The following is a 23851-nucleotide window of genomic DNA, read 5'->3' as shown; positions in this document are numbered from 1 at the left end:
TACTTTATGAAAACGTTTGACAAAAACGATGATGAAAGTGAAGGTGGCTCTGTTTTTTTTTTTAATCTAATCTGTTTTAGGCTGTATAACGTGTTTTTATATATAATGTGTTTTTCTCTGATGTGTTTTCCATCTTTTCCTGCGACGCCATGAGTCCTGATGTAATCTGAGTCCGGGTTTTGGGGGAACAGTCCACGAACAAGATGGCTGTGCTGGGACAAGAAAATCATCTTTCTTCTTCCACCTAATCTCTGATTTTAACGCCATCGGTTCTTCCGTGGAAATGATTTAACTTTTAACAAACTTTAAACGCAGTTTCAGGACAGAGGAAATAGGATTTCAAACGCGGTTTAACTCGGTTTGTTGTTTCTGAAGAAAGTTTTTCTGGAGGTTTTGGTGAAAACTGTTAACGTCGGCAACAAGGACCAGGACAGAGTCAAATATATAAATATATAAACACAGAGAAACGGTTTATTTTGTTATATACCTGTAACTCTGTGGTTTAAATGAGTTTAATCTGAGGAGAAATGTCTGAAACACTTCAGACGGTTTAAACAGAGAGAAAAAAAACGGAAGTTTTCCAGATGATCCAGATCAGATAAAACCTGGACCATGAGTTCATCCAGAGTCAGACCTCAGCAGGTCCCTCAGACCGGCAGGCTCCCCCACAGACTGGACTCCACCGAGGGCATCGAGATGGAGAACATCCAGCACCAGGACCTGGGTCTCGGAGGAGTCGCGGGGACCCCGTCCCCCCCGTCAAGACAGGCCTGGAGCCGGGACAACCCGGGGTTCGAGCCCGAAGACGAGATCATGGAAGCCGACTGGCCTCCGGCGAGTCCCGGGAGGAGGTCTGTGTCCACGGCCTCCAGCAGCAGCTGCAGCAGCGGCCTGGGCAGCTACACCGGCCCGGGCAGCAGCACCCACATCCCCCGAGGAGGACTGTACCCGACCCCGACCCTGGACCAGCAGCAGCAGGAGAGACCGGAGCAGCCGGGCTGTCTGAAGCAGATCCTGCACAGGCTCAGAGGTCAGTCTCTATATGATCTGTTCATGTGATGTTATTATAAAACAGTTATTTAACTCTGGACAGATCAGAGGTCAGTCTCTGTGTGTCCTGTTAACACTGTGAAGTTTCCATTAAACTCTTAATCTTCAGATCAGAAACTGTCATGATGAAGTCTGAATATAATGAAATGAAGAGTGTCAGGCTGGAAAGTCTAATAGTATTTTCACTGCACAGGAAACCACAGCTCTGTTTTATGTGACTGAATAAAAATCACATCTTTTTAAATTTACTTTAAAACAACCAAACAAATGTACAGATAGAAATATAAATGTCTCTGTGTCAAAGTGTGACCTACAGAAAACAGTTGCTGAAGTTTAATACTAAACACCATCACTACTGATACTCCTATCATTAATACTACTGCTACTACTACTGGTAATAATAATAATGATAATAATAATAATGATAGGCTTTATTTTTAGACCACTTTTCAAAATCCAGGAGCCGAAGGGCTTCATACAAAAAATAAATCAATTAATAATTATATAATTAAATATAAAATCAAACCAGATGGAGACTTTATATGTAATAAATAAAATAGGTAAAACAAAATAACCATAACCAAGAATATAGGATAAAAGAAATAATAAGACACTTGAAATGAGATCAAATGAAATTTGAAAAAAAAAAAAAAAGCAGTAAAGTGTAAAGTGTGTTGAGAGATATTTAAAAATATCTTTTTTAGAAAATATCTTCTTAAACAATAACATATATTCTCTGAAGTGAACTAATTATATTTACATATTTGGGAATCTCCAGTATTGCTAATGCTCTTCTTCATTAGTCTAAATTAACATATTTTCCTTATTAAAAAATTATTTTTGTACATAATTAAATGAATGTAATGAAGTCTCCCTGTTTCCTGGACATTATTTACTGTACACCTGCCGATGTTTGTTGTTCCGACCTGTTTATTTTACATTATTTCCTGTCCATATACTGATGTTGTTTACAGTACATTTTTTACTGTACGTATGCTGTTGTTTCCTGTTGTTGTTTACTGTGCAGTCCTGTTTACTGAATATTATTTACTGTACGTTTGCTGACGTTGTTGTTGTTTACTGTTCAGTGCTGTGGGGCACAGAGCTGATGGAGGACAGTGACAGCAGCAGAGAGAGATATCTGAGGAACGTCCTGAGAGAGATGATCACATACATCACCTTCCTCATCACCATCTGTATCTGTGAGTTCACTATCGCACATCCAGGAACAGGGTTTAGAAATCACTCCTCTGTATTAAATGACAGATCCATAAGGAAGTGGTGAACCGAACTGACTGAGCTGAGTGACTCACAGAGAGCTTTTTGAAATGTGTCACCAGATTCTCCTGGACACCTTCACTGTGGCTGTAAACCCATTTTTCCATGTTTTTTAAAGGTGCTGGCAGATCAACATCTCGTCTCCTCGTCAGGAGGTTTAGACTCCAACAACATCAATCTGAGGACTGAATTTTAATTTGGCTAAATGAGTATAAATGTGTGATGGTAAAGTTTGTGTGGTTTCTGCAGTGAAAAAAAAAGCCAAAAGTGTGGTTCAGGGTGGATCAGGAAATGATTTCCTGGCAGACTGCAGTAAGGTTTATTCTGCCAGGCAGAGCTCGGCTGTTAACAGCAGTTTCCAGAGCTACTGAAAACTGAAGGTTACAGAGAGACTGATGCATCAGGAGAAAACATCCAGGATGTTAATAACAGGATTATTACAGTCTAGACACTGTTCCTGACGGTCATGTTGTACTGTGATTTGTTCTGCAGTGACGTATGGGATGGTGAGTGCCAACATGTATTACTATACCAGAGTCATGTCTCAGCTCTTCCTGGACTCTCCTCTGTCTGCTGAGGACTCCTCCACCTTCAGACACCTCTCCACCATGGAGGATTTCTGGAAGGTAACACAAGGTCAAATGTGCATTTAAAGGAACAGTTTACTGTTTGGGGAGATATTGTACTAATATCTTAACCTGAACATTAACCAGTCAGTCAGTTTATGGGCTGAAAGTGCTGCTAGGTTGAGTTTTCTTACCTTCAGACTGCAGCTGTGCCCTCCTGTTTTTACGGTATGGTTTATATCACACTAAACATTTCAGGAAATCCAGTTCACAACTGCAGTTTCTGAGGTCCATATACATAGGAAGCTCCACAGCCATCATTTAAACTGAAGATAAATTAATGCAGACAGCCACCTGCAAGTTGAAGTGGTAGAGATTGTTGTATATATATTGCAGTAGATATTACAGCCAGTAAACACAGTAGTAAACTGCCATTTACATAAACATTTTAGCAGCATCATTGATTTATTAGAAGCTAAACTCTCCACGAGGAACATGTGTCACTTAATTTTCAGTAATAAACTAATTTATGATGATGTTGAACATTTTCAAAAAATCTCTTTTTAAGTGACAAAGATGCTAAAGTCAAACTCAGTCCAGTCTCTCCTGTCCTGGGCCTGTAGTTCACAGAGGGGCCGTTCCTCAGTGGGATGTACTGGGAGGTTTGGTACAATAACAAGAGTCTGCCGGAGAACCAGAGTCTCATCTACTACGAGAACCTGCTCCTCGGGGTGCCACGTCTCCGACAGGTCAGAGTCCGCAATGAGTCCTGCTCCGTTCACGAAGACCTTAGAGATGAGGTCCAGGACTGCTACGACATGTACACCCCGGCAAACGAGGACACTGCCCCCTTCGGGCCCAGGAATGGGACCGCGTGAGTCCAGGCTTTTAATTTGAAAGAGTTAGATTCAATGCAAACAACTGTTAGGGTTAACAGATGTCTGTCTTCTGTCTGTCAGGTGGGTCTACACCACAGAGAGTGAGATGAACAGCAGCAGTTTCTGGGGTCAGGTCTCTAAGTATGGAGGAGGAGGATACTACCAGGACCTGTCCCGAACCAGAGAGGAGTCAGCGATCCAGCTGCAGGTTCTCAAAGACCACCTGTGGCTAGACAGGGGCACCAGGGCCGTCTTCCTGGACTTCTCTGTCTACAATGGAAACATCAACCTGTTCTGCATCGCCAGGTGACGACCGTCAGTCACAACATCAGTTTATTTATTTGCAGAAATCACACCTCTGCTCCAGAGCGGCTTCACGGTCTGATATTTACTCTCCGTCAGGTTGTTGGTGGAGTTCCCTGCCACGGGCGGGGTCGTGACCTCCTGGCAGTTCCAGACCGTTCGTCTGGTGCGATACGTGTCGAGCTGGGACTGCTTCGTCGGCATGTGTGAGGTGGCATTCTGCCTGTTCGTCCTGTACTACGTGGTGGAGGAGGTTCTGGAGATCCGGATCCACCGTCTGCATTACTTCAAGAGCCTGTGGAACTGCCTGGATGTTCTCATCCTGGTGGTGTGTATCAGGGTCGAACTTGGGGTTATTGAAGTGTTAAACAGTCATTTTAATACTCACTTCTGTTTCTGCTGCTGTTTGTTTTCAGCTGTGTGTTGTTGCGATCATCATGAACATAACCAGAACAGCCATGGTTGGAAATCTCCTTAAAGGCCTGTTGGAGAACCACACGGCTCACCCGAGCTTCGAGCCCCTGTCAGACCTGCAGGTCCAGTTCAACAATGTGGCTGCAGTCATTGTCTTCTTCTCCTGGGTCAAGGTTTGTAATCTCTCCTAAAGTCCCCATCATGGAAACATCAGAGCAGATACTGACCTGTCTCCATCCTCTCAGCTCTTTAAGTTCATCAACTTCAATAAGACCATGAGTCAGCTGTCCAGCACCATGTCCCGCTGTGCCAAAGACCTGGTGGGGTTCACCATCATGTTCTTCATCATCTTCCTGGCGTATGCTCAGCTGGCCTACCTGGTGTTTGGAACCCAAGTCAACGACTTCAGCACTTTCCAGGCCAGCATGTAAGAACGTTTGAAGCACAGGCGATGTTTGACGTAGGAAATCCTCTGACAGGTGGTGTTTGATGATGACAGGTGATGTTTCCTGATGTCTCTCTGTCTGTGTAGTTTCACTCAGTTCAGGATCATCCTCGGGGACTTTGAGTTCTCTGAGATTGAGGAGGCGAAACCCGGTGCTTCGGACCGATCTACTTCACCACCTTTGTCTTCTTTATTTTCTTCATCCTCATGGTGAGCAGCAGCGGGGTGGGGGTCAGGTGTTTGTTTGTTGGTTGGTAACATCTGCCCCTGACTAACACCAGGACTCATCGTCTCTTTGTTTCTGTACAGAACATGTTCCTGGCGATCATCAATGACACGTACTCTGAGGTGAAGGCTGACATGTCCCAGCAGAGGTCTGACATGGAGATGACCGACCTCATTAAGAAAGTACGTATCATGATGTGGCAGGACTGTACCAGCTCACTTATTTGAATGTTAGATGTAACTGTAAGTGCTCCTCCTCCTGCCTCTCAGGGTTGTAACAAAGCTCTGATGAAGCTGAGACTGAAGAAGACGGCGGTGGACGACATCTCCGACAGTTTACGTCAGGCCGGAGGCAAACTGAACTTTGATGAACTCCGTCAGGATCTCAAAGGGTAAACAAGTCCTCAGACATCCTGACAGCTGTTAAACACAATGAAACCAGTGTTGGGTTCAGTTAAGTTTGATGGTTCCTGTCCTGAGTGTGCTCTGGTTTCTCTGCTCAGAAAGGGCCACACAGACGCTGAGATTCAGGCCATCTTTGCCAAGTACGATCAGGATGGAGACCAGGAGCTGACGGAGCACGAACACCAGCAGATGAGAGACGACCTGGAGAAAGAGAGAGTGAGTGATGGGGCCACAGTCTGTCCCTTTGTTTCTGGTCACTGGGTAAAAACATCAGCTGCAGGTGCTCAGTGTGTTTCTGCTCGTTCGCTAGGAGGACTTGGATCTGGAACGTAATTCGCTGACTCGACCCAGCAGTGGGCGGAGCTTCCCTCGTACGCAGGACGACTCGGAGGAGGACGACGATGAGGACAGCGGCCACAGCTCCCGTCGCCGTGGCAGCAGCTCAGGAGGCGTCTCCTATGAGGAGTTTCAAGTGTAAAGAACTGCATGAGCTTTTTTTTTTAAACTTTACTTTGAGTTTCACCTCAGTCAGAAACACTGCTGCTTACTGTTTTTTTAAAACAGTAATTTGAATGATTCAGTCGACCTGTGATATGATGAGAGGACTGAAGTCTTTGTGTTTGTCAGGCTGGTGAGGCGTGTGGACCGGATGGAGCACTCCATCGGCAGCATCGTGTCCAAGATCGACGCTGTGATCGTGAAGCTGGAGGCCATGGAGAGAGTGAAACTGAAGAGGAGAGACGTGGTGGGCCGGCTGCTCGATGGAGTCATGGAGGTGAGACACAGCGTGAAAGATTATCTGCACTCAGAGCGGCGGTAATCTATTCTTATATCATCAGTTGATCGCAGAGACACAGTCAGAGACGAGCTGGTGGACACGGTGGAGTATTAAGAGTTGGCAGAGACCAAAAACAGTTAGAAGGAGAGTGAATATTAGATTTACATTCACTTCACATAAAGGAATAATTTGGCTTTGTATCAGCTGGATGTGTCATTATGCAATTAATTACAAGTTCTTCACATCAATTTAAAAGTTGATCACATCAGTGTTTACAGGAAGCCGTTGAAGGTTTAATTAAGTGGAATGCAGTTTCTGTAATAATCCTTTTTAAATTTAGAATAAGTCTGATCAGTTTTTTAGAGCCAGAAGAAAAAACAAAACAGAAAAAACAACTGTATATTTCTAATCATACCCATATATATATATATGCAGAGATACACACTGAAAGTTGCGCATATTTACACTCACGGTGTAAATATGCATATATGTACATTTACACTTAGACCCATCTGCACATGTAAGATGAAGGCAAAAGAGAGGAGGAGAAACTAAAATGAAAGAATAAAAAACAATCAAACAACAAAAAGACTCAAATAAAAATGGAGTGAGGGGGAATGAACCTTTATAAGAAACATGTTTTCTGTAACTGAGGAGGGAGCTAAAATGTTCAGTGACTGCAGGATGAAACCAGAGAAAATATGTCTACAGATCAGAAATCTGCAACTTTACCTTCTGTCCAAAGTTAAAAATCAGACTAAAATTGGATCTCACACTGGGCCAGAGTTAACCCCTCTCACTGACGCACACAAAGATCCAGCATCTTAACTTTGTCACACAGTTAAATAAATGAACCACAGACCCTCAGTCATCATCGTGCACCTGTTTTAGGACGAGCGTCTGGGCCGGGACACAGACGTCCACAGGGAGCAGATGGAGCGGCTCGTGAGGGAGGAGATGGAGCGCTGGGAGTCCGACGACATGGTCTCTCAGGTCAGCCACCCTCAGCCGCCCACTCCCGTTGGCCCCCGCCCTCGCCCGCCCTCCTCCCTGTCTGCCGACGGCCTGGACGCCGGCACCAACGGGAGCGGCCACGTGTGAAGAACATCCTTCAGAGGTACAAGTCACTTCAGACATGGAGCAGAGTCATGATTGAAGCTGTTTAAATTCTTTGTTACAGAGACAAACCTCAGATAATTAATGCACTGACAGTGAGTGAGGTTCATCTGAAGGATTCTGTAATATTTCTGTAACAGGATGATCAAACAGAGGCTGCAGAGTAAAGAAGGATTCACAGTAATAAATCACAGTATTAAACTCAGTATAATAAACCAGCTGCAGTCTTGATTTTAGTTTCACCTGCTTCTTCTTTGTCTCGCACACGTAAACATTTCAACACCACAAAGCTTCTCTCTGAATGTTTATTTTAACAGTAGATCAAACTGTGGCTCATTCTGTCATATTTACTCCTCTGTTCATCAGTTATTAAGCTTCTAATTAAATAGCTTATTATCACTTTATGATACATATTGTAACTTGAAACAAACTTCGATTTGGAGTGCATCTAGTGTTCATGGGAAACCCATGCATTTATTTTTTATTTTTTCCTTGTGCCTTAATTTTTTCTTTTTTTCTTTTCTTTTTTTTTTTTTTTACAATCCATGTTTTTTAAATCTGTTATGCCAAATAAAGTTATTAAAATTAAAAACTGTATTATTTGTTTTGTTTGGAGATTGATTCAGTTTCAGTGACAAGAAAACAAACAGAACAAAATGATCTTCCATTAAAAATAATGTCTTTATATTTACGATTAGATAATAACATTAGATCTTTATAATGTACCTGACTGATTAGAAAATATTAGAGCTGTAGTAATGGTCTCATTTTAACTCATTAAGAACATGTAAATCTACAGACTGTGCAGCAGTTTACTGAAAATATTTTCTCCTGTGTTTATTCTGATAAAATATAGGTATTATAGATAATTATAAAACCTAGAGAAATCATTAATGTTCAAATGATTTTTTTCTTTTTTACCTATGGAAACATTTTAAATATTTTAGGCTTTGACCAATAAAGCTCAGTAAAGCAATAGTTTTTTTGTTTTTTGGTAAAAATTTACAATTAAAATATTTAGTCACTCTTTATTTTATGGGTCTCTAATTTGTAATATTTGTCTGGAAGAATAACCTGGTTGTAATTGGGAGTGGGAGAATAGAGACACAATTCTGTTTTTAGTTGAAATGTTTTTTAAATTGGCTGTTTATTTCCAGTATGGAAAAGCTTCTTTTAAACACAGGTAAATATTTATCAATTATTTCTGTATTTATGTCAAACATTATTCTCCATGTTCTGCAGACAAACATCACATCTGTGTTTTCACTGAATAAAATATTTCATGGTTCATGGAAAATTATCAGAGAATTTCAGACCTGCAAAATAAAATATTCTTTTAAATATGTTCATTACCCAACAGTTAAAAACACTTGTAATTATTAAAAAATATTTAATGACTGCAGTGACAGACCAAAGTTACATGAAATGTCTAAGGTGGAATCAGGAAATAGAAACGTACTGATGTCAACACAGATTAAATATTTACCTGATTCAATTCTACAACATCTATTTATTACAAATCATCAGTTTTAAAATCAACAAAGATTCAGTTCAGTGATCTAGAAGCTGAATAAATCAACTGAGTTACACAAGTATTAAAAAAAAGCATAGTCTGATTTGAACAATAATACAACAAATGTAATATTCATAAATAACCACAGACAACTTTTAGATACTATAAACCTGTTTCAGAGCTTTTCAGGGTTTCTCCTCCAATAAAGTGATAAATTTACTGTCAAAGTGAAACAGTGGACTCAGAGAATAATAATAAGAGCGGTGTCTCTTCTAACGCTGTAAAAACTAAGTGTTTCTCCCTCAGAGTCAGACTCTGTGAACTGACCTGGATCCTCAGAGACCAAACATGAAGACGACGAACATGAAGAATTCAGTAGGTGAAATATTTAAGTGAACTTTTTGATGAAGCGTAGTTTCAGGTAGGAGATGATGAGGAATATGATCGACATAACAGTCAGAGCCACGTGGTTCTCCCACAATCCCCAGGTGGTGTACTCTATCCCAAGGTAGTCCAGGTACTGCTCCCCTGTGCACCTGGAACCAGACACGCCCCCCTTACTGATCACACTCTGTTGTTAAAATGAGGTTTTATGGTTCACTAAAGTTTGTGGAGTCGACTCGAATTGTGTTTGTGATTATAACAACATCTTTTACCTAAGGACCAGAACCAGAACCAGAACCAGAGAGAGTACAGACTGAGGTCTACTCACGTCAGTCCGGCTGCTCTCATGCTGCAGTTTGTCATCACAGCCGACATGTTGGTGTTTCTGATCACAGCCTCCTCACAGAACTTCAGACCCACAAACTCATTGATCTTCAAGGCCTGAGCACAGGAAACACAGACAGGACAGTGGATCAACACGGAGCAGGACAGAGACAGATCTGATCTGTCTCTGGTGTCTAATGAAGGAATATTAAACAGATCAACTCTGTCAGGAAGATGTTCACAGAACAGAAGTCCAGAGCTGAAGATGACATTTTAACCAACATCGTCTGAGTTTAAGCTGCTTTATTTAGACAGGGATGGACCTTTACCTCAAGACTATATTAACTATAAAGATCCGGATCTTAACTGAAGTGTTAAAGTCTGACTCACTGCGAGGCCATAACGAGGAATACTGAAGTACTTGAGCCAGGACAGCCAGTCCATGATGCTGGGCAGGTTCACCAGGAGACCTGAGAAAATCTACAGACACCAAAACACAAGCACAGGTAAGGACTTTACTGTGGATCACAGCTCATTAACACCTGAGATAACACCTGCTGTCAAACATCCTGTCATTTAAATTCATCACTGTTCAACAAAAACCTGATCCATAAAGAAAAAACAGGTTTTACACCTTCATGTGTTTCTGTTTTTATGAATAAATATTAAACCACATCTTTCCTTGTCTTTGTTTTTCTGGGCCTCTCACCATCATGAAGACGAAGGTGATGGTCATGAGGATGTTGGCGAGAGCCACGACGCTCTGGTCGGCGGAGATGGCCATGGTCATGGCGGTGGCTGTGTAGGCCACCAGAGTCACCGTCAGCGTGAAGACGAAGAAGGAGGCTGCTGTGGATTTCAGTCCTGACACACACACACACACACACACACACACACACACACACAAACGATAAGACTGAGAGCTCAGGATGAAAGATCAGATAGATTATGGATCTGTTGGTCTCACCGATCATGAAATAGACGATGCAGCTGAAGATGACGGAGGTGATGGTTCGCAGAGTGAGGTCAGACAGGATCTTTGACAGGAAGTAAACCGACACTCTGTAGTAACCACTGATGTACTCATGTCTGTCAGAGGAGGAGAGAAATCAAACACTGCGTCTGAATCAAACACTGAGACTAAATTAAACAGCTGTGGTTGGATAAAGGAAAATAAAAATGAACAACATACACAAAGAGTTTCCTCTCAGCGATGAAGAGCTCGGCTGCAGACACGGTGCTGAAACACTGGTTGGTGGTGATGAAGAAGAGGGCGCCCATCCTGTCACAAACAGGTCAGTCAGTCTCTACACAAGTTTCTATTTTACAGGATAAGGACTGCACCTCACATCTGAACTCTGCACATGCTGTGTGCAGATTATTGTGCAGTATGAGTGGAGTTCAGTGTGTGGGATCAGGAGATCTAACAGGGACTAGGATCAGTAAAGACCAGCTCTGAGATAAATCTTCTCACTAAACTGTGTCTGTGGGTTAATGTGGTTTTAGTTAATGTCTTTTGAACAGAGGTGAACTCAGTGACTGAACAGACTGTGGCTCTGAATGAACTGTGGTCCAACACCACAGACTGACTGACCCTGCAGAGAACAGGAGGGAGGCTGAATAACTTTTAATCTGCGGACTCTGGTGTTAGCCATACTGCCTCTGCATTGACCATGAATTTAATGACATTAGGGTCCTTATATTCCACTGAACCATGCACAGAGACCACAGAGGTTTCTGATCTGAGTACCAGGTTGTGCCCAATAAAACATGGTAAGAGGATTATCTGAGCAGGAACTGCTCTACTTTTCACACTTCTCTTTCAAAAGCAGTGACTGAAAACCTGAGAGTTTGTTGGAAACATGCTGCATTAATATGCCTGTTCTCTACAGACATATGATGTACAGACTGGACACAACTTTACAGTGGAGACTTGAGACTTTCTAGATCACAGTCCAGGTGTAAAATCATTTAAAAATGTTTTCAAAACAAAGAGAATATAGATGTTTTTCTCCTCCACAGGTTCAGCTGCTGTGATGTATTTACAATATGAGCTAGGGTCAGAGGACCACAGACCTCCACCAAGACCAAACAATCCTCAACTTGTCTGTCTACATATTGTGTCACATTATTTTTTTTTTCTCAGACATTTTATTCAGTAGTTGTTAACTTCAGGTTTTTGCTCTTGGTGTTATTGTTTATTAAAATATCAATATATAGTATAAAACTGCCCTGAATATTTTAGTTTCTCTGATGCTTCTTTTCTAAACCTGTTGTTACCTGACAGACAAGACAGTCAGCTGTGTGTGGGGATGACTGTGGAAATGTCACAATAGAAACACAGTTTTATTGTTAATAATTATACTATAATGTAGTTTGAATGAAATATGAGGCCCGATCCTAAGACAACAGCTGATTAAACCTCAGAGGTTTTTAGAACAGCTCTCACCTGTTCTGGATTCCACTCTGATCGTCTTTGACTCTGAAGAAAATGGCTCCGACGATGAGGGCGAGGAAAATGTTGACTCCCAGCTGCACACGCGGAAACACATTTAAACAACGGGAATAATGATGAAAGTGTGGCTTGTAAAATTAGCATACATCAGCCTGAACAGAGTCAAAACTCCAAGTCAAGTTTTACTTTGTAAAGACATTTACTGAGAGATGAAATTGAAAGGTTGTTTCTCTAATAATTTTCTACTGCTGGAATTCTGACCCACTGAATCTGTTTTCTCTGCTCTGTCCAAAAAGGTAACGCTGTGTCAGAAAACTCCACTTTAGTTGCTGAGATTTCAGTCTGAAGGAAAAGTGTTTTTGTTTTTTCATGTTTCCCTCTGAGGCTGTTTGGAAAGGTAAATGCTGCTGAGTGTGAAGAATAAACTGAGCTAACAGCTCTCCTGAATGTGGTCTGCTCTGAACTCGTTTTGAAGAGTGAAATTAAAACTTCAGTGATATCCTCAGTGACAGAGGAGCCAGTGTTTCAGAAGTCAGAGGCCAAGTGGACACCCTGCTCCTCCTCCTGACTGACCACTCAACAGCAGACCTCCTGGTGGAGGAGACGACAGAGAAGAGTGAGAGAAGAGAAAGCGACACAGATTTTAAGCCCAATAATTTACAGATTATGACAGGATTAAGCGGTTCCCAGGGTGAAGGGATAAGCTAATAAGGTTGAGCCTTTTTCACCTCATTCCCCTCAGCCCCTCATGTGAGAGCGGGACATCGGAGCGATAGGTCATGACGCTGTCATGTGATGAGTCCCCGGAGCAGGGCCAAGGGGCTCAGGCCAGATATGATATCAGTTCAGATCCTGGCCCAGAGAGGCAAGAGTCGGGTCACAACAGTCACCAAAGCCGATTACGGCACCCACGCCACCTCCGGCCCCTCATGTAGGATTATTTTGACTTATTTAGGGCCAATTAGCTGTTAATAATTCTTAAAGTGAGGAGACTTCTGACAGCATTTTGCCGTCATGAAGTGACTAATGAGAGCGTTAAGTCCTGACTTCTCTGAGGTTCTGCCTGTGTCTATGAAACAGCTTTGACTCTGGTCACAGTGAAGTTGATCCTGGTTCAACATTGGGTTTAAATATCTGACCTGAAAAAACAAAAAACTAACAAGTTCATTAGGGATTCATCTGTCAGAGCTGATGAGGACTTACAGAGCACTCAGATCATGTTAAGATGCACTGAGACTCAAAGACAGAAAGGCTGAGGCAGACTCAGTAAACACTGAAAAATGCTGAGCTGTCTTAGTTTCAGTCTTTTGGAGCTTAGCCAAACAGACATGAATTTAAAAAAAAGTTTAAACAAAGTAAAATGAATAAATACTCCAAATTCTGAATAAAGAAATTAGACTTTTACTATAAAATTAATTAGCCAATATGTAAATGACTAAACAGTGAAGAGTGAGACATTTAGACACCTGACCCTGAAGATCTCAGTCCTCATGTGTGGAAGCTGAACTGACCCACAACAGAACAACTGGGAATGTGTTATTAAAGAGAGACACTGTGAGTGAGTGGTGTGGATGTTTACCTGAGCAACAGATGTCTGTGGGTTTAACATGAGGCTCTGGAAGGTTCTCTTTAACACCCACTGCAGCTGGTGGAGGAAGGAGCTGTTGTAGGTGATGGTGCGGGAGTTCAGATGTGAGGTACAGTCCTTATCCTGGACGATCCGGTCCAGCTCGGCTTGGGTGTCGCTGGAATAGCTGCAGTTCCTGTACTCCTCGATCAGACGCTCCTCGATGCTCTGCCTGGAGCTGCCTAGATCCTCAAAGTCCAAATCTGCTCCACCAGAGGACGAGGATTTTAATAAAGGGAATACTCAGTACTACAACAGATGCTGTTTGAGTTTATTTTATCTTCTATTTTAACTCTTTTAAGATCCAATTCATCTGTCCACTTAGTCTCTGAGCTTTCAACCACATCCTGGATCTGGATTTTAGTCAATAAAATCCCCAAAAAATGCTCCTCACAATTTCCATGAAGCTCCACATGACACATTAAACACCTCGTTTTGTTCAACCAATAGTTTAAAACAACAAAATGTTCAGTTTGCAATGAGATAAAACTGAGAAAAACACTGACAAGAATTTCTGTCGATCGACTAATCCACTGATCATCTTTAAACGCTGGCCTGCAGAGAATAATATCCCTTTAGAAAGACTAACAGAAAGTTATCTGTTTACTCTTCTGGATCTTAAATATTTGCAAAAATGTACAAGGTAATACACAAAAAATAAACAAGTTTACAGACTGATCAGACTGTGAAGGCAGAGGATGTTATTAAATCCTGATGGTTTGGTTTATAAATGGTTTTACCTTCAGAGCTGTGGACTTTGGTCGTAGCAGAGAAGTCTCCATTAATAACATCCAGGAAGAAATCAGCTGGGTTGTTGTGGGGCTCACAGGGATAACCTCAAACACACATCATCACACTGTTAAACAGATTATTCAGAGTGACATTTTAACCTGCTATTTAATTATGGAAATAATTATATTTAATTTCTATTTAATTATGAATAATTCTTGACTATAAGAATAAAGCACCTGCACCGACAAGAAAGATGTCTTAGCATCTTGAGGTAAAAATCAGTTTCAGTCACCAATGTTAGTGAAGTAGTCCAGAGCGTTCGGTGCTGGTCCGTGATAAACCATCTTCCCACTGACCAACAAGGTGAGGGTGTCAAACAGTCTGTAGATGGAGTAACGAGGCTGGTGGATCGACATGATTATGGTCCTTCCACGACTCGCCATCCTGAAAACACAACCCTTAAAAATAAGTGATGTAGATAATGGATGTTACCAGTAAATACAATAAATTATTGCAATTTAAATTCCACTGGAATTTTGTGATACAAATTGAGCTGAATCAAAGAAAAAATAAATAATGGAGATATTCTTTGTGGTGAAAGACACTTCTACAAATCAACATAAAAACTACATGAAAACAGGTTTTAGTTTAACACGCAGGGCTGTGACTGTGACTCCCTCTCACAACTGACTATTGTTCCATTAAAAGAGTAAATACAGGGACAATCAGAGAAACAACAGAACTAACAGACGTCTCCTCTGTGTTTTGTTTTGTTTTACCTCTTTAGCAGAAGCAGAACAGAGTTGGCAGTGCTGGCATCCAGACCTGTGGTCGGTTCATCCAGGAACAGAACTGAAGGATCAATAATCAGCTCCATGCCAATGTTTGTCCTCTTCCTCTCTCCTCCTGAGATTCCCCGGGTCATCTGTGTTCCCACCTGGAGAAAAGAGGGCGGCAGGGATCAGTCTGTCGGTCTTGACTCTCTCCTCATGTCCTGACTCAGAGCACCAGGTAACAGGTGAGATTTATTCACCTTGGAGTTGGCCACCTTTGTGAGACCCAGTTCTTTGATGAGGTGATTGACTCGAGCCTCCTTCTCACTCTGAGGCACGGAGCTCGGCAGCCGCAGAGCCGCAGAGAAACGCAGATTCTCCCTCACCGTCAGGGTTCCCATCACCACGTCCTCCTGAGAGGGAGACCAGGGATCGAGGTCAAAGGTCAGAAACACTGAAGATCGTTTAAGCTACACGTTAAGTGCCGGATATTTCTCTGAGAAGCTGGTGGAGACCAAACCAGAGTGTGAATATCAGACCAAATGAAAGCTGCTCCCTGTGGCTGAAAAATCAGTTAATTCAGGTTTAAGTAAGAGAGACTAATTCAAACACACCTGAACCACGTAACCAGAGAGACACTTGAAGTTTGGAGGCTGTGGAGCTCCGTCAATGAGAACTTCTCCTGAGAGGCCTGAAGGATCCTTCCTCGCAGCCAGAATATCCAGGAACCTTTAAAATCAAAACAGCATTCAATAATAAATACAGAATATTCTGAATTTTCATTGTCATGGAGGTCGATGCAACACTCACGAAGATTTTCCACTTCCAGTTGGTCCAAGAATAGCGTTCAGTCCAGGTCTCATTATCCCACTGCAGAACAACAACAGCAGCTGTTTAACATGGATAAATTAATCTAAAGAAACTGAGATATATTCAGGTGATCTGTGTCCATTTCTAATGTGTATAACCACCTTCTCTAAATTAATTTTCCTCCCTCATCCCCAATAAAATGACTATGACAATAAAAAACTGCTCTGTGTAAAATCACTGAAAAGGATTCAACAGAAAATCCTCAGACTTCAGAACAGTTCCACAAAAGAAAGAGTCAGAAATATAAAAATGGAATCAAAATCCTGGCAGAGGATCACGTGACAGCGTTTAATTCGTTTCCCTGGCAGACTGCTGCTCAGTGCATCAGAGAGATTATATGCAAGAACCCATGCTTAATATCATATAATTAACACTGAGGCGGGAAAAGGCCCAAAAACTTGTGTGAAATGATTCATTCTTCCCTGGGAAACGTCAGCTGAGTTTAATACCATCAGAAACAAACCAGGAGGCTATTCACTGTTGTCCCAGTCTGGGTTAAGACACAGTGAAACACACTGAACTGACAGGAGGAATCAATGATTAAAAATAAAATTTTAAAAAATCAGTAAACTTTACAAATGTTGAGTTAAAAACAGTAAATTTGTTTTTTGTCTCTGGAGTAAACAAGCCAAGAAATCACCAGATTCATAAAATATTTTGTCTTGTTGTCTCAGAAAAGTTCAAATAAATTAACAACAATCTGAAATACCATAAAGTTTAATAGATTTTCTACTGAAAACAACTGACCGAAGTGTCACAGTTTAAATACCTTTGGATCTGTATGTAAATTTGTTTCTAGAGTAACTGAGGAGCTTCTCTGTGGGAGCCTGAATGTTAGGATGTGAGAAGGAAACAGAAATAAAACAGACAGAGATGTCAAACAGACAGACACAGGTTTTCAGACTGACTTGAGGTCTGAGAGGATCTCCCTGGGACTGGTTTTCCTCCTGCAGAAGACGCCGCTCCTCAGCTGCACTTTGTACTGGATGTTGTGGAAGCTGACGGTGGATCCGCGCGGCTGCTTGTTCTGGTCCATGACGGCCTTTGACCCGGCCGAGCCGTTGGAGCCGATATCTTCTATCATTGCGATGTTGATGTGATTGTTTCTGTCCATCGCTGTCTGCAGCAGGAACCTGACTGAGACCTGACAGAGATCAGTCGTTTACTGAGCTGATCAGAAATGATTCAGACGTGACTAAAGACAGAACGTCAGATCCTGAAACAAAGACTTCATCCAATAAAACCACTGAGTATTAAAACACATTAAAGAAAACAAACATAAACCTTACAGGAAAAACTGTGTGTAGCAGTGGTGGAGGAAGTACTCAGATTACTTAGGAAATAAAACAACAACTTTAAAATACACAAATGAATAATACCTGCTTTCAAAATTCTACCAAAGGAAAAATATAATAGTATTAGCAAATAAATAATGTGTACTGAAAGTAAAATAAGCAGCAGAAAAATAGCCAGAGGAAGTTATATATTATTATAGACATAATGAGATGATTAATAAGATAGACTTCATTTATCCCATTTGTGGGAAATTTACATGTTACAGCAGCACAATGTGTTCACAGCTTAGTTAAAAAAGAATATATTTCTGCGGCTCTGTGTTGTGGGTTTAAATAGACTTCCTGGATCTCTTAAGGCTTCATAAATAAATAGCTACAATAAATAAAAATCCTCAGAGCACCTGGCTCCAACACCAACAGGATAATGCTGTAGTCTTGTATTTTTCTCTGAGTAATAATTTCAATACAACTTCACTGATTCTCATCAGGGTCCTGGAGCTCTGAGACTCTGAGGTCTTGTCCTTGATATTTAAGGAGGATGTGGAGATTTAAAAACCTGTTATCAAATGTAATTTTAAATGCAGGCGCACAGTTTAAATTCTCAGAGCCTAACTTTCATCACAGAGAGAAAATGACCTCAGATATCCACTTGTATTTTAAACACAAGATTTAAAGGAGAGGATTATAGAGAATGTACCTCAACTTTCTTTGATTTAATCATTGGTGTTTTTGAAGTAACTTTCAGTCTAAAATGAGCTTTAGAAACTGAAAGTGCTGTCAGGGCCATTTTTCTTACTAAACCAGACAAATACCTTCATGACTGCAGCACTGTTCTCACATCACTTAGTGTTAATTTAGGTCACAGCCAACTAATTGCAGTAAGAAACCAAGTTCCAGTCTTCAGTCATTCAGATACACCATCAGTAAGATAAGTGGCTACAGCACAAGACTTGAAATTAAAACTCTTAAAACTGTGCTCAGAAATCCTCTGAAAATCACCACCAAGTTGTTGTACAGTGATAAAAGTTTGCAGTGACTTACCAAGCTGTGAGACTGAGGAGGCTGGAGTCCTGCTGCAGGGTTCAGGAGCGGCAGACTGACCAGGGCAGGCTGAGTAACATCAGCTCATGACAGCAGGAACAGGGTCCTCACCATTCACCAGGTCCCAACAAACTGCACACGGTTTAACCCTTTACTCACCACAGTTACTCAACACTCACAGGAGACATGAACGACATCACTGGAGACTGTTTTGTCTCTTTACACCAGATAACACATCTGTTCAGGATGAAACAAGCAGATTAAACGTGTTAGAGTGTAAGTTATCACAGTATCTGCATTATATTACCTGGTAGAGCAGCAGACATTTAAAACTAGTCTGAGTTTAAACCTGAACATGAAATAAAAACGTAATTACAGGAGACAAAAATTAACACAGAGAGAGTGTTCAAGTTAACAGTTTGCTGAAGTCACTCTGAAATGTCTTGAAGTCACGGTCTGCTGGTTAAAGGACAAATCTGACTGTCAGACTCAGCAGCACTGTGAGGTAACAGACATGTTTAATTTGTGGTGAAGAAGCTAAAACATGTAAAACTACCAGGATGTCCTTAAGTAAAAATTTACTTATACAAAAAAAGCAAAGTTTACAGTGTAAAGAGCACTGACATTAGTTATCAACTGAAAAAGGCCACACTTACTGCACATAATGCTTAAGTGACAGTGATGAACTAATTCAACAGGTTCCACAGAAACATCTGAGTCCAATAAAGACAATGATAATTAAAAATAATTTTGATGTGTAGTTTTTAATTGAAGTGTAACAAGCCATTTAGATCAAAAATACAGTAACAGTGTTGAAACAGTCACATTTAGGTCCCAGATACAGCTCCACAGCTACAGTGATTATATCTGAAAGACTACTGAGATAACTTCAACAGATGAGGAGGACGTGTTCAGTATAAAGACAAAGTCCTTATTATAATAAACCAACGTTTCATTCAACATGAGAATGAAGAGGAAAAAAACTATTTACAGAACATTTCTGAATGTTGTTTGAGGAAAATCTGAAGAGTCTCACAGACAGAACAGGTGATAAACATGAGTGGTTGTGTTTGTGTAGCTTTAACAACCACAGAACAAAAACAGTAAAGTCCATCTCATGGTTTAAGCAATGGAAACGTACTCACATTAGATCAGCCATGATTTCTACAGCTTCTTTACTCCTACAGCTGAGTTACTCCTAGTTTCTTTACTCCTACTGCTGAGTTACCCCTTCGCCCTGCAGGAATGTGACCGTACTCTCGTCATGGAGGGCTTTAAAACATTCACATCGTCAGACATGGCTCTGAACAGTTCCTTAGTGTTGCATTAACTGTGCTTTGCTCTTTCTGGGAGACACAGGTGGTGAGAATGATTAAAATAACAGTACAGGAGAACCGACTGATTTAGCGGAGATTTAACACCAACATAACAGAGAACAGATATCAGTTTTACAGATATACATAAATATAATTATTTACAAAACATAAACTATACATTTCTGTACCCCTAACACTTCACAGCAGCCCAACAACACCTGTTCACATCAGATATTAACACTTACACAAGCTTAAAGAGACATGACTGGATTATTTTGGTAAGTGTCATGTCAGCCACTGAAATGCTTTTCATACAAACAGCGACTCCATTCACAGCCCAGTAATGAACCACATCACTGAACACTCAGGGTTTTGTTCATTTTCTCCCAAAACATCACAACTGTGCAAAGAGGCGTCGGTGCTCCTCAGTGGTGCATCAGATCAGATTTATAAGAACACAGAAAACAGAGAGAGAGGAGAACCTGTGTTTGTCTGGAACTCTTTAGACATGGAGAGAAGAAGAGCAAGAGAAACCATCAGGGCCTAAGCTTTTTATAGAGGTCTGGTCAGACAGATCACAATGTGTCCTCACTGACCTAACGTACCTGGAGTGTTCAAGACCAGGTCACAGACTTATTCTGCTCATGATAGTAATATTTCAGTTGCTCCATGAGCTGTGAGGTTTTACAGGTTCCTACAGTTTAAACATATGAATTCAAATTAACTGTGCGATTTACTAGCAACTCCATTAGTGTGTTTTCACCGCTCCCCTACTGTTAACACTGAAAAATGGTCCAGAATTAAAGACTACAGACTTAAAACAACTAGTAAAATCCCAAAACACTTCTGTCTTGAAAAGGTAACTTATCCCAGTTTACCTTGACAAATAAAAGGTGTAGACTTGGGCATCATGAACAGATAAACATATAAAACTGTCTCTGAACGACAGACAGGAACAGTCTTTAAATCTTAGCTAACGTAGAGCAGCTAACATAGAGCAGGAGACATGTTTGATAAGTAACAACTTCCTGTCTACCGTTCAGACTCTTCTCACCTCTCAGCACCTTTAAGGTCATTGGCTTTCTAGAAGATAAAACCTTGTATAAGGAGGATATTTTTAATTTAGTGCACATCATGAAGTTGCCACCTCTGACCCCACAGAGGCTGACAATATCACACTACTCTAAATAACATGTTGTAATCCTTAGGTATTAATGTTTGGGCAAATCTTTATCAACATTTCCTGAAGGGCACCGATTGTATTGCACACATTAACGAGGTCCAAAGACCTCAGCGCTTCATTCTGACATCCTGACGACTATGCCCAGCGACCGCTCGACACAAAACTCCTGCTGAAGGAGAAACTTGTGTCTGAACTCTTGTGCTTCCCCCAGGCACTGAAGGGCACCACGATGATTGTGCTGTTGTCCTCTGAGCCGTACTGAAGAGCCTGAGACACAAGGAAACCACAGTCAATAAGAAACAATCACATGTGTAAAGGTCTGATGTGTTTGCATCAGCTTTGCAGAAGCATTTGTTGTGAAACAGAAGCAAATAATCATTTATTTAAATACATCATCTGCCCAGTACACCAGGTACCTGTTCTGATATTCTCTGAGCTGCCTCTTTGGGGTCGTTGCACTGGTTGATGATGTTGCAGATCTCCTGACTGTTCATGATGAAGTTAACACCGTCTGTGGTCAGAGCCAGGAAGGCGTCGTGGACATGGTGCAACTGAAGGAGGAAAGACAGGGAGAGAGATATTCAACAACAATTGTAACATTTTAAAACTAGTTTATACGGACAGTGGAACATATCAAGAGGAAGTGTACTAGGTTAAAAACCTGTGTTGTTGCTGTGTTTTTATACATATATTATTAAATTTAAAACATTCTGTGCACTTCCTGTTATTAAACTGAATTTGTCATAGTAACACCTCTCACATCCTGGCACAGATTAGTTGTGTTGTCAGGTTATAATTCTTGTACAAATAATCCTGAAACACTCAACAGACGAGAGAGAACTATTTAGTCAAACTCCAGTTTTTATAAACCTACTGATATTCTCTTGGTCTCGGGCTCAGCGATGACCCCCATGTTCTTCAAGTCAAAGTCTCCGATGCTGCGCGTCATCGCCAACCTTCCATTAACATTTGGTTGTCCCAGACTGTTCCAGGTGATAAAACCCCCGGCCTTCTTAATCCTTGAAGCCAATGCAGAGGGAGAGAGGAACAAAATGAACTGTGCTGTTAAAAAAACACAGTTACATCATCTCTCTCTGACAGCTGATAGAGCTTCATTAGAACCTGTTCTCTACTGTAGTTAATCAGCACCATCAAAACAAAGGCTGTTAATAACACAGTAAAAGTCTAACACAGCTCTAACCGAAAGCGTTAAACTTTTGTCGGTGTACCTCTCCTTCTCGTCCTTCCTCTCAGGAGTGTGGTCGACAGTGAGTTTCAGGGCCTTGCCTTTACGACACAGCATGGCCCGGCTGTCGCCCACGCTGCCCACCACCAGCTCGATGCTGTCCCTCAGCAGCGCCACGGTGGCGGTGGTTCCTGCGTTCATCCCCGGCACTACAGAGACATAGAGGGAAACATCAGAGCTGGAACAAGCCATAGATGTCCACACAGAAACACAGTGTTCACAGTGTTCACAGCATCTCTCTCTCACATCCACTCACTGAAACATGAAGACATGGGTGGGAAGTCTTAAAGTGGACTCACAGTGGACTACAGATTACACAGTAAGCAGTAGAAGAGGCAGTCACACATGCAGGTCGAACTGTTTCAGTACAGAGGTGAGGTCCAGAGCAAATTTTACAGCTGAGTTTAGTCTAAGGCTACGGAAGCCCTGAGAGGACACAGAGAAGTTTTTGTTCACAAGAAGCTGAAGGGCACCACTGCTCCAGTTTAAAAAGGACTACAGGTCCTGTCATGTTTACCTCTATGTTTAGTCCCATTTAAACTGAGGTAGTGGTGTTCTTCAGCCTCTGGTGGCCAAAATTAGAATTACAACAACATATTTTTTTCCACCTGTCAAAACCTTTTCTACCTGTTTTCACAGATGGAAAAAAAACATCTTTTCTTTTCTTTTTTCACCTGTTTTTAAAATCACAGGAGACAAATAAAGTAGCTTTTCTCTCTTTCCTCTCTGAGATTCTGTATGAGTCTGTACCTGAAATAATAAATATCAATAACTGACATAACACTTCAGTGTCCAGTATTTTGTGTTTCTTCTGTTTTTAATTCTTTTATCTAAAGTTATAACATGTGAAAAACATCAATCTGCCACAACAGAAAGTGAATTTAATTATTTGGGACTTGGTAATTGTGAGATGTTACAACAACACTGAACTAAGCAGTAAGCTTCCAGATAACTTTATAAAGATTTACACTCAGTCCCCACTTTATTGCATACACCTGTAAAATCTGGAGCAATTCAATACAAAACTCTTTTTTATAATGTTCAGTTTTTGTTGTCATTGTTGGAAATGTGTAAATATCTCTCTCAGAGAATAAATTAATTAATAGAGGCTTCCATGTTTTTTTTAAATCTGTATATTAAACATGCTGCGTCTCATGGACTAAATCTGTCACTGACAACAAACATTTCATACAACTCATCAAACTGAAGCACTGTCTCACAAGAAGCTTTGCATACACTTGGTGAGAGAAGACAAGGAAGAGGGGAATAGAGGGAGAGGGAGAGAGAGAGAGAGAGAGACAGGAGTGAGAGAAAGATAGGGAACCTTCCAGTAGTCCAGGATTTAGGACCCGCTGGACTCTCCTTCAATATCTAGCCTCTCGTCATCCACATTGGTGCCAAGGGCCTCCAGCTCTTAGCTGGTCAGCAGCTGCCGTAGATAACATGCACACACACACACAGGCATATTGGGACATTTCACACAGCGTGGCCGATGCCACATTACAGGTTTAACTAACTTTTATATCAACAGGTAACCTTAATCAGACATAATGCTGGTTGAGAAAAGTCAGGCTAACAAACTAGTTTCTATATGACTATGGGTTAACATGTAGACCACATGATTTACTCAGAGA

General features: G+C 41.3%; 3 protein-coding genes across 7 annotated transcripts in view; 1 reads left to right on the top strand and 2 right to left on the bottom strand.

Moving 5' to 3' along the window:
- The first annotated feature begins 129 nt into the window (after positions 1-129).
- pkd2 (polycystic kidney disease 2) lies at positions 130-8050 on the top strand. The gene is given in 16 exon segments (XM_018661585.2): positions 130-1030; positions 2139-2252; positions 2821-2954; positions 3518-3768; positions 3854-4078; positions 4175-4403; positions 4492-4662; positions 4735-4916; positions 5022-5079; positions 5082-5144; positions 5244-5342; positions 5430-5551; positions 5663-5780; positions 5875-6038; positions 6192-6339; positions 7234-8050. Coding segments are annotated over 16 exon segments (2706 nt in total). The 5' UTR covers positions 130-612; the 3' UTR covers positions 7444-8050.
- An 898-nt stretch (positions 8051-8948) lies between these two features.
- On the bottom strand, positions 8949-18877 carry abcg2d (ATP-binding cassette, sub-family G (WHITE), member 2d). Of its 2 annotated transcripts, none has more exons than XM_018661551.2 (16): positions 18473-18877; positions 17045-17280; positions 16077-16136; positions 15881-15995; positions 15527-15679; positions 15273-15430; positions 14786-14937; positions 14502-14597; positions 13714-13964; positions 12129-12211; positions 10872-10961; positions 10647-10768; positions 10389-10543; positions 10070-10159; positions 9684-9796; positions 8949-9507 (listed from the first exon to the last, which is right to left on the bottom strand). In XM_018661551.2, the coding sequence occupies exons 2-16, from the start codon at positions 17248-17250 to the stop codon at positions 9360-9362; spliced, it is 1992 nt and encodes a 663-aa protein (XP_018517067.1). In that variant the 5' UTR covers positions 17251-17280; positions 18473-18877; the 3' UTR covers positions 8949-9359. The 2 variants fall into 2 exon arrangements, 1 of the variants encoding a protein (XP_018517067.1); XR_001959463.2 differs by having other exon boundaries at positions 9410-9507; positions 9628-9796.
- A 343-nt stretch (positions 18878-19220) lies between these two features.
- The window catches only part of ppm1kb (protein phosphatase, Mg2+/Mn2+ dependent 1Kb), a 10523-nt gene continuing 5892 nt past the window's right edge, over positions 19221-23851 (bottom strand). For all 4 annotated transcript variants that reach the window (XM_051070573.1, XM_018661575.2, XM_018661574.2 and 1 more), the window contains 4 exons: positions 22201-22366; positions 21846-21990; positions 21388-21522; positions 19221-21238 (listed from right to left, as the gene is read on the bottom strand). In XM_051070573.1, the coding sequence (XP_050926530.1) occupies positions 21107-21238; positions 21388-21522; positions 21846-21990; positions 22201-22366 (578 nt within the window). In that variant the 3' untranslated portion in view covers positions 19221-21106. The remainder of the gene's footprint in view (positions 21239-21387; positions 21523-21845; positions 21991-22200; positions 22367-23851) is intronic.

Source organism: Lates calcarifer, linkage group LG5 (assembly GCF_001640805.2).
Source record: "Lates calcarifer isolate ASB-BC8 linkage group LG5, TLL_Latcal_v3, whole genome shotgun sequence".
Classification (NCBI taxonomy): domain Eukaryota; kingdom Metazoa; phylum Chordata; class Actinopteri; family Centropomidae; genus Lates; species Lates calcarifer.
This window is presented reverse-complemented; position numbering and strand designations above follow the sequence as displayed.

Bases quoted from the DNA above. Each gene is read 5' to 3' on its own strand.
- abcg2d (XM_018661551.2), bottom strand. From the start codon at position 17,250: ATGGACAGAAACAATCACATCAACATCGCAATGATAGAAGATATCGGC. The intron at 16,137-17,044 runs GTCAGTCTGAAA...GTTGTTCTGCAG, and splicing joins GAGATCCTCTCAGACCTCAA to TGGGATAATGAGACCTGGAC. The intron at 10,160-10,388 runs GTGAGAGGCCCA...TGGTGTCTGTAG, and splicing joins TCACCTTCGTCTTCATGATG to ATTTTCTCAGGTCTCCTGGT.